The sequence below is a fragment of the Oncorhynchus masou genome, chromosome 16 (assembly GCF_036934945.1).
Source record: "Oncorhynchus masou masou isolate Uvic2021 chromosome 16, UVic_Omas_1.1, whole genome shotgun sequence".
NCBI classification, from domain to species: domain Eukaryota; kingdom Metazoa; phylum Chordata; class Actinopteri; order Salmoniformes; family Salmonidae; genus Oncorhynchus; species Oncorhynchus masou.
Genome location: NC_088227.1, coordinates 22,366,125 through 22,376,786, shown reverse-complemented (window position 1 = coordinate 22,376,786; position 10,662 = coordinate 22,366,125). Strand labels below are relative to the sequence as shown.

The following is a 10,662-nucleotide window of genomic DNA, read 5'->3' as shown; positions in this document are numbered from 1 at the left end:
CAAATTGGTACGCCCTGATTTTGTAGTTTTACCACTGACACTTAATTCACTGTTAATTAGCTGTGACATACATACACACACAGAAGTACATAATATAGTTCAGTTCCTCCAAAAGCCTCTTAAACCAACAAAATAATCTGCAAAACAAACTTTAGTCCAGGGGTGATCTGGAGCGCTCAGCTCTGCAATCAATGGCTCTCAATCATGGACAAAGAGACAACGTAAAGCAGGGCGAGTTCACCATGTAATCACAGATTGTGTAACAGGCAACTCTAGAGACGTGGAAATAACTTTTGGCAGTATTAAGCTTTGACACCATTTCCTCACCCCTAGCACATGTACTGAACAAATGTGAATAACTACACACAAACATGCATACACCTTTACTTAGGGGGCCCTCAAGACATTATACTGTTGGACGCTCAAGGAGCACATGGGTTATCAGGTTTGTTTGGTGTTGTTTGTTGGACAGAGATTTTCAGTTGCACAAGAATTAAAAACATTTTCCCTCGTTATGTTAAGGTTGTGTGTGTGTGTGTGTTGGTGAATGAGAAAGGGAGAGTGTGGGTGAGTGGGTAATAAATAGTAGATTTCATCAGAATGGATTACTGGTGTTAGCCTGTACCTCCTTGGAGTGTGGTTGGGTAATTGGATAGCTGAACACTCAGAAGGCAATTAAAGAGCCATTGAGACTACAGGCAATAATTTGCTTCAGCAACTCATAATAGCAAATGTGCTAACAACCAGTCAGATCTCTATGCCTGTTTATAACACTCACACACGAGAAGAAGCATGAGTTTTGGGACAGTGAGAGAGTTTGCGGGGGCTCTAATTGCTTGCAGGTCATCTGCAAGCTCTGGATGAATTGGGAAAGAGATGTGTGTGAGAGTGGACGTCTTGTCTGGTGTGTGTCTTTCCCCATTGGAGAGGTGTTGGAATTGGTGTTATTCTCTACTGGCTCTCAAGTCAAAATTAGACGTTCATCCATGTTTCTCAACGTCAAAGTGTTTAAGGTTCAGTTTAGGCATTAATTCCAAATTCGTAAGGTTAGACATTAACTCTGAATGGTTCAGGTTTGGGATAGGCTTAAAACAAAAATATAAAAACCAACTTTCTATCGCTGGATTCACACTCGCAACTTTTGGAATCAGAGGCCGGCGCTTACACCCATCCACCATCACGGCCTACAACCAAAACCTACTTGAAGGTAACATCGCTCACTCTTGCCCTAGTGGCCAGTTTCCACCTCATCTCCTGACATTCTCAGACATGGATTGATGTCAGATACTGACTTGTATCACGGGTGACCTTGCTGGTTATGCTTGATATGTGTGTTTGTAGGTGCATGTTGTGTGTGTGTGTGATAGTCGGTATTGCTGGTGAGCAGAGAGGAAAGCACCAGTTGTTTGCCAGCTCAGTAGAGCAGAAGTAATCTGGAGTTAGGAGCAAAGGAGCCTGGGAACCTGCCTACGCCAGACCCAGCAGTCAAGAAGCAGTCCAAACATCACAGTGAGGACTAACCAGCGGTCAGACCACAAACACAGTGCCTCGGTTCTGACACAGTAGGGTTTGGGCTGCAGCAGAAGGAGTGTGTGAAAGTGTGAATATGTCAATGTGAGAATTGTTTTCAAAAGTTTTTCAATCAATTTAGCTGATCATACTGAAGTGGGATATGGACCAAAGCAGAGCCAAAAGACTTACACCCACACACAATCTCTTTGGTAATGAAGGAGAGGAAGCCATTGATTTAGAATATTGAGACACAGCCCATGTTGCTGTGTTTAATCTGTAGGTGTCGGGCAAGGCCGTATCATTCACCATGTAAAGGGGATCACAGAGCATTTGAGACTGGGCTACAGTCCTAGTCTGGATCAAGACATTTATCCACTGCTAATCCAGATTTACTGCTGCAAGGAGTGCGTACGCGAGTACGTGCAAGTGTGTGTACATTCGCACATGTGCTTAGGTACTTGTGTGTGAGACAAACCCATTGAACCCAGGGCCCTCACCACATTCTTGGCATTGTGTATTTGTGCTTCATTACACCACAGACACTTCTTTAATAAGTAATCTCTCTCCCTCTTTCTCTTTTCTAGCTGTTTCTGTCTTCTCTCAGCTCAGGGCAAAGAACTTACCCATGGCCTATCGCAAGATAGTCTCTCGAGCCAGACGGCTTTCTTCCGCAATCTTTGAATGCTTCGTTGCCTATAGGCTTATGTTTCTCCAAGGTCGGGGACATGCGAGAGTAATTGCAAGATGGAGGGTTGATGTGTGTTGAATGGGTATAAACCATGTTAGTTCCATGGGGGGATCACTCTTCCTTCATGTCACCGCAATGATTGATGGATCTGACCTCTGACCCTGTGAGTTTCTATCTAAACTTAGTTCCAACCAATCAGGCGATCGCGTGGCCCAATGCCAACCAATCAGATACTACAGAGGCATCGTATTCTACACCCTTCCCACCTTTTGTCCCTCAGGATTAGTTCCTTGGCAACGCTGGTCGCCTGGGAGGTGAGGTTCCCAGAGGAGTGGGACCACAGCCCACCAACACCAAGTTCAGGGAGGTGGGGGCGATGTTTCATTTAGCAGACACTTTTATACAAAGCAACTTACAGAATTTGTTTCATGTAAGGTTGGCCTCGGGAATCAAACCTTCAATCCTGACATTGCACGTGCCATGCTCTTCCAACTGAGCCATAGGGAGTTTTTGTTAGTGTGTTTGGGTATGACTGTGTGTGAGCACCTGCTCATTTGCATGTACAGTATGCAGAATGTGAAGCTGCACCTGTGTATATAATTGTGTAAGTTTGTGTGAGGGTGTGTGTGCACATGCACGGCTGTTCTGTGGGGACAAAAGGAAAAGGAGAAGTCACCCCACTCGGTCTCTTTGTGTTCTCTGGCTGCGGTCGGGGCCAGGGGGAGGACAAGGAATGGGGCGAGGGAGGGGGCTGAAGTCTCCAGTCTCCACCGAGGCGGTAGCATGTGATTCCGGCCTGCCAGGTCCTTTTGTTCGGCAATTACACCAAACGCATAGATCTCTGGAAACGGTAATGTTCTGGTGGCCCGCGGAAGGCATGGGAACAGCCAGCCAGGAAAGAAGGGGAAGCGAATACAGAGCAGGATTTATGAGAACAGTGTTACCTACTTAGCCTTAACAACTGCTTCAGAGTCAGTTCTGTTGCTCGGCTTGTGATGGTAAAGGTTAGGAGAGATGTAGGGAGGGCTGAGCCTAAATCAGTATTGAAAGAAAGAATCAAGTGATTTAAGGGGGCATGTTCAGCAGGAATGAGAAGATGGTGTTCTTGTTTTACGAGAGGGTGTTTCAATCTAATCTCTGCTATCAGGGGCATGTACCCCTGCTACCTAAGGGGGCCGCTGTTGTAGCACTGTTCCCACAGGGTTGCCAGATGTGTAGAACATTAACATTCACCAAGACAGAACAGTCTGAAGTTACAGTGCTGCAACATCCCACAGTGCTACAACTTCAAATGATTTGAACTATTTCCTCCCTCTATCATCCATCCCACATTCTTCATGTTTCCTGCTACTCCTGCTACAAAAAGCTGCCCTGCAGACTTCCCTGCTTTATCTCCATATAGTATCTCTCTCTTCTTCTTTATCCCCACTCTTCGACCCCTATCCCTCTCTTCCCATCTCCTCCCTAATACCTCTCTTCTTCCTTTCTGTTACATCCTCTCTGCTCTCTTTCCGGTCCCAAATGCACCTCGTGAGATCTCAGACAGACTCAGGGGTGAGAGGATGAGAAGCTGTCTTGAGCTGGTAAGTTATGATGAGTTAGGGTCATAGGAGTGCTCTAACTCATGAAGGCCCTCTCAGCTCCTGTGCTGCTGTTATAGCTTATAGATCTAAAGACATCTGTATAAGAAAGTGTACCTTTGGCATGGAGAATTCCCCATCTTCCATTATAAAGTTACGATGGTGGGAAAATATGGCAATCCAATAATATATATAAAATACGGGCTATATACACACACTTATTATGTACATGACATGAATCTTATATAAGTACGTAAGTACACAGATCGAGGGACATGAACCCATTGATGCACGCACACACATAAACATTATTGACCCCCTGTCCCATGTGCTCAGGATTCAAAGTGGTATAATCTCAGTTCCTCTCAGTTCCTATATACCATAAAGTCCTATCCTCCTTTGTGCCAGCTGTGCACTGGGTCCAAGGTCTCTCTCTTTTTCTCAATTAAATGTAAGCACTTTATTGGCATGGGAAAACATATGTTTACATTGCCAAAGCAAGTGAACTAGATAATAAACAAAAGGGAATTAAACAATAAAAACAAATGCACAGTAAACATTACACTCACACATGTTCCAAAGGAATAAAGACATCTCACTTTTCCCTCTCTCACTGTCACTCAATCCACAGCTAAATGGGTGAGAAACAACTCATACTGACAGATCCATTCATCAGAAAGCATTGGGAAACCTCACAATAGCTCAGAAGAACAGGTTTCTGGCTGTGACTTGAAGGAAAGGCCTTGGAAATCTCCCCCATTCTTTACTCTCAACACTGAAATATCTGAAGTAGCTAAGACTGTAAATTAGAAAAATATGAGATGAGGATAGGTAGCCTAACAGACAAGTACGTGGCAGATTGTTGATGAATTAGAGCCAAGTGTTGAAGATCAGTTCGAGAATTTAACTAATTCAATCTCTAGCTAATTTGTGCAGCTCAACTGCTTTGTCGACGGGGAGCAATCCGCAGTTGCCATGACTACACGTAACTAAGGAGATTTGTTGACATTGGCAACCGGACGTTCTTGGCAGCTGTCCCCACGTAACCTAGATACCAAACATTTTGCCTTTTTATAGAAAAGTATTTACTTTTCATTGAGACACGCTTTATGTGTGCAATGGACTCCAGTACGTTATACTACTCATTGGACCTCGTTTCTGGTAGCGGTTTAACTTTGAGCAGTGAGCAAAAAGCTGCCCTGCAGACTTCCCTGGTCATTCTGAAGAGGAACAACAAATTCAATCGTGTCCTGTTTTGGGGCAAGATTCTGGGCTTAAAGGGTGACTATTTCATTGCTCAAGGGGTTTCAGAGGATGAAATGACGGATAAAAAGAGCCTTTACAGGTAAGAGGTGCAAAGGAAATAGTTTTAGAGCCTCTAGTCTATTTTACTACAGGCATATTATTATAGCTAGCTTGCATTTTGCTGTTGTCACTTGTGGCTTTGGAGTTGTGAACCATTCTCCTATTCAAGATGTTCTCTCTCTCTCTCTCTCTGTATGTGTGCCCTCTTGCACACGTGTTTGTGTCCTTTCCCTACTCCAGTTTCAACTGTGTGGACTGGCACTTGCTTCCCCCTGCCACTGAGGCAATGCTAGCGGAAGTTTCTGCTACAGCAAAGGGTCGCTTCGTGGGAGACCCCTCACATGAGTATGAGCACACCGAGATACGGCGGCAAGGGGAGGGGGACGAGGCTGTGGAGGAGGAAGTCGTGGTGGGGACAAGTGTGACGAATTATATTGTTTAATTTTGAGCTAATTGTGTTTTGTTTATTAATAAGTGTCAGTGATTAATGTACAGTGACTAGCTTCATATGACCTTCGTGACTGTGTGTGGTATTATTGCAGAAGAGTGATGACTAGTTTGTTTGGGTGTTGTGACAGATGTTTGGTTTGTGTTGCAGGTTAAGGTGAAAGAGGAGAAGAGGCTGGCCTCCACTGTCCACACCATTGATAAGGAGGTGTCTGTGGTCCCGCGCGGTGCCTTCATCAAGAGTCCCCATGGCCTGGTGCAGACCAATCGCAGCTTTGAGGGTAAAGCTACCTTTCAAAGTTATTAATTAAATGGATGGCTCCACATAGAGTGTGGTGGTTCCCAGTTGAGAATGTGGTCTGACTGTGGAGAGACTAGTAACCGGAAGGTTGCAAGTTCAAATCCCCGAGCTGACAAGGTACAAATCTGTCGTTCTGCCCCTGAACAGGCAGTTAACCCCACTGTTTCTAGGCCGTCATTGAAACATTTTTTTTGTTCTTAACAGACTTGCATAGTTAAATAAAGGTAAAAAAATTAATAAAAGTTGGGACACAGCTGTGTGTGTTACTGGCTAGAGAGGATGACTCAGCTGTGTAGTTTTTAGCTCAGTGTGTTGGAAGTTGGAACCAGAATCCAGACCGTCATTTATCTCACACTGTACATTGTACATCTATAGTGTACACACGTTTGTGTGTTTTCTTTTTCATACACATACAGAATCATATCATACTATCAGTTACTGAGCGAGTGAATCTGTTCTGTAGGTCTGTCCTCATCGGAGGCAGGTAAACTCAGCTACTTCCTGCACTTCACTGAGCCGCAGAAACTGAAGAAGAAATCCATCCTGGAGCTGGCTGACCTCAACCCCTCCATTGACTTCCTGGATCCTTTGAGTGAGGATATCCCCAAAGGTAACAGAGTTCCAAATCTCTCACTACACCACTCCTTTACAGTCATCCTACCATTCCCCCCATGGGTGGGGTTTCTTTCCCACATGTTGTCTGTCTTTAGAAATAGAACCAGTTCCTTGAAAGTACCGCCCTTTTGTGGGAGACAAAAATGTAATACGAACATGAGATTACTCGTTTGGCATGCTCTGATTTTTTATTTTTTTATTTAGCTTTTATTTTACCAGGTAAGTTGACTTAGAACACATTCTCATTTACAGAAATTACCTGGGGAATAGTCCAATGGTCACTCTCTATTATACTAAACTAGCCTTTTAATTGGCGCTAATAATAATTTGGGTTGGCAGTTGAGAGCCCAGTTTATCAAGGCATCCGCCTCTGCAGGGCTGGCTCTAGCCTTTTGGGGGACCTAAGCGGGATTTGGTTTGGGGGGAGGCCCACCACACTGCAAAACATTTGTGGCCCCCCTCTTGTCGATGGAGAAACACATTTTAGTTTTAAAGTTAATTCTTGTAATTCTACACATTTTGCTATGGTGTGGAGAGAAAACAGCAATTTTATAAACACATTTCATGCAATTCTACTCGTTTTGCCATGGGGCAGATTTTTCAGCAAATTTCCTTCAAATTCTATTTTGCCATGGGATGGAGATTACATTTTTCAGTTTTAAAACACAGTTCCTGCAATTCTACACATTTGGTAATAACTTATGCCATGTTAATATGATATCTGAGTGAGAATGATTTTGTTAGTTAATGGGGTTCTCCTGAAGGTCAGGGCCCCTGGGCACGTGCCCTGTGTGCCCGGTCCATATTCGGCCATGGTTTTATTTCTACAGGTAAGTCAATTAAGAACAAATTCTTACTTACAATGGTGATTTGTCAAACACATCAATAAACAATCACACTATACATATCTATATACACATCAATTACACAATACATAAGAAAGCAAACTCAAAATACGAAAAGAAAAACACAATCATATGAAACAAATACATTCTTCAGTAAAAAGGCCCTCTAACATCCATCTGAATTGCCTTAGAGGCACCAAATCCAACAACTTTAAAGGACTTCTGGAGATCATGTCACATTATAGGTATAAAAAAAAAATGAATGCAGATTTACCTAACATGTGGAGATTGAAGGGAAATCCAGGGTAAGCCATCCCCAATGGGTATTTGTTCACTCAGGTTCCCTTTATCTAATATTAGCTTTTGGTTGAAGATCTGATAACATTCAGTATCAAAAATATGCAGACGTAGAGAAAATTAGAAAGGGCGCAAATACTTTTTCACAGCACTGTATTTATAAGAGGGGCACCATCCAAAGTATGTATTGCATACAGTACCAGTCAAAGTTTTGGACACCTACTTATTCAAGGGTTTTTCTTTAGTTGGACTATTTTATACATTGTAGAATAATAGTGAAGACATCAAAAATATGAAATAACACATATGGAATCATGTAGTAAGCAAAAAAAGTGTTAAACAAATCAAAATATATTTTATATTTGAGATTCTTCAAATAGCCGCCCTTTGCCTTGATGACAGCTTTACACACTCTTGGCATTCTCTCAACCAGCTTCATTTCAATGCATTTCAATTAACAGGTGTGCCTTATTAAAAGTACATTTTTGGAATTTCTTTCTTTCTGAATGCATTTGAGCCAATAAGTTGTGTTGTGGTATACAGAAGGTAGCCCTATTTGGTAAAAGACCAAGTCCATATTATGTCAAAGAACAGCTCAAATAAGCAAAGAGAAACAACAGTACATCATTACTTTAAGACATGAAGGTCAGTCAATCTGTAAAATTTCAAGAACTTTGAAAGTTTCTTCAAGTGCAGTCACAAAAACCATCAAGCACTATGATATGAAACTGGCTCTCATGAGGACCGCCACAGGAAAGGAAGACCCAGAGTTACCTCTGCTGCAGAGGATACGTTCACTAGTTAACTGCACCACAGATCTCAACCCAAACGAATGCTTTAGAGTTCAAGTAACAGACATCTCAACATCAACTGTTCAGAGGAGACTGCGTGAATCAGGCCTTCATGGTAGAATTGCTACAAAGAAACCATCACTAAAGGACACCAATAAGAAGAGACATTAGATCGGTGGAAATCTGTTCTTTGGTCTGATAAGTCCAAATTTGAGATTTTTGGTTCCAACTGCCGCATCTTTGTGAGACAGAGTATGGCACACTTAATCAGCAAGACTACCACAGCATTCTGCAGCAATACGCCATCCCATCTGGTTTGCGCTTATTGGGACCATAATTTGTTTTTCAATATGACAATGACCCAAAACACACCTCCAGGCTGTGTAAGGGCTATTTGACCAAGAAGGGGAGTGATGGTGCTGCATCAGATGACCTGGCCTCCACAATCACCGACCTCAACCCAATTGAGATGGTTTGGGGTGAGTTGGACTGCAGAGCGAAGGAAAAACAGCCAACAAGTGCTCAGCATATGGGAACTCCTTCAAGACGGTTAGAAAATCATTCCTCATGAAGCTGGTTGAGAGAATGCCAAGAGTGTGCAAAATTGTCTTATGGCTTTATTTTTTTTTACCCTTTCCTCCCCTTAATCTACACCGATTTAAGTGGATTTAACAAGTGGCAACAATAACATCATATATTTCCCCTGGTCAGTCTGTCAGTTTATATCTGGATGATATCAAACTGTAGTTTGTCTAAACAGACATATATCACCATTTGTTTGTGGTGTGGGTGCTGTGGAAAAGTGAGAGGCTCTGGGCACACAGCAGTATCTGTCTAAAACATCACAGCTGTTGAGCATCTCTGTGGTGTGTGAATGTGTGTGCAGCTTTCCCAAACCAGCTTACATTACACAGCTGTCCCAGTGACAGCATCACCCTCACTGAGAACTTAACGGCCAGGCCTCAAGCTTGCTGAAGGGAGCGAGAGACCCAGACTAAAGACAGTTTAAGGAGAAAATGATGGATCTCCATCAAAAGTGCTTTCCTCTGGTATCTCTGAGTAAAGCTACCCCTCTCACCACAGCGATCCTCCAGACTTGCCTGGAAGTATGTGGCAACAGTTGCAGTTATCGACTTCTGATTTATGCCTATACCCCTTCCATGCCTGTTCTCCCATTGGGTTCCTCCCTATGCCACGTGTGAGTTTGAAACCGCCAGTGTGTTTCGGTGGAAAGTAGACTTATCTGGACACCATCACTGAACAGCTTCTCAAATCACGTCAACCTGACAGGAGTGCCTTTGGGTCATGGAAGATGAATCTCTCCCCACAGACAAAGAACCATTGTGAAACACCTCCCAATAGACCCTATTTCTGGAATCTCTGTTTCTAGATATCTCTTGCAAAAGGTTTCAATTAATTTCCCGCCCCACAGCATTGTGAAACTGAAATATGAGAGAAAAACAGTATCAGAACAGCTGACACAATTTACTGGAATCGCTGTTCCTAGATAGCTCTGGCACAAGGTTTAATTTCATGTTTAGTGCTTTGATAATTGGGGAGGTTCCAGATGAATGAATTATTTCCAAGACGTCCTGGTGCCCCGATTAATGGTGCAGTGAATCTGCGGTGAGAGAATTCTGCTAGGCTCCCATTCAGCATGAACAGTGTTCTCTGGCTAAGGGTGATGGCCATGAGCAGACAGCTGCTCCACCAGGCCACCCTGATATTTAGAGTCAGGGAAAGGACTCACTAAACCCTTTTAAATTATTGAGCTATCAGCCAACTGTTACCTTTTTCTGTGTAGACTTCTTTACATAGGGAAGAGTGGATTCAGTTAATGAGGGAGTAATGTGAGATCTGTACACGGTCTCTGTTTATGAAAGGTCAGTTTGTGTGATAATCTTCATAACCCATATACTTGTGTGTGTAGGGTCGTGGAGCTTGCAGTTTGAGCGTGGCAGCACAGTGTGTGTGATCCGTAGCATGCTGTGGCTGGGCCTGACCTCCTTCCATGTACCCATGACCCCCCAGCATGGATACATCTACATGGGCGACGGACTGAAGAACCTGGACCTGCCCTTCATGCTTTAAAGAGCCAGTGAGATCCAGAGCTGGAGAGCCAACACCTACCACTTATCTAAACTGAGAATCATCATCAACCTCTCATCTCAGCAAGCAGTGTTTCATCCCCACCCAAAACAGTTCTATTTATGCAAGAGATGTTTCTTTAGTGTTATTTAAAGTAAATAAACAAACTAAAATCATTCATTATTTGTGATTT

The 10,662-nt window shown here is 43.2% G+C and overlaps 1 protein-coding gene across 1 annotated transcript; it reads left to right on the top strand.

Moving 5' to 3' along the window:
• The first annotated feature begins 4,802 nt into the window (after positions 1-4,802).
• Positions 4,803-10,645, top strand: rsph9 (radial spoke head component 9). The gene is made up of 5 exons (XM_064991186.1): positions 4,803-5,125; positions 5,326-5,494; positions 5,684-5,813; positions 6,297-6,443; positions 10,312-10,645. The coding sequence occupies exons 1-5, from the start codon at positions 4,890-4,892 to the stop codon at positions 10,470-10,472; spliced, it is 843 nt and encodes a 280-aa protein (XP_064847258.1). The 5' UTR covers positions 4,803-4,889; the 3' UTR covers positions 10,473-10,645.
• Positions 10,646-10,662: the final 17 nt, after the last annotated feature.

Coding starts and splice junctions, on each gene's coding strand:
- rsph9 (XM_064991186.1), top strand. CDS start 4,890: ATGTGTGCAATGGACTCCAGTACGTTATACTACTCATTGGACCTCGTT. Junction 5,126..5,325: donor GATAAAAAGAGCCTTTACAG/GTAAGAGGTGCA, acceptor TCCCTACTCCAG/TTTCAACTGTGTGGACTGGC. Junction 6,444..10,311: donor GAGTGAGGATATCCCCAAAG/GTAACAGAGTTC, acceptor TTGTGTGTGTAG/GGTCGTGGAGCTTGCAGTTT.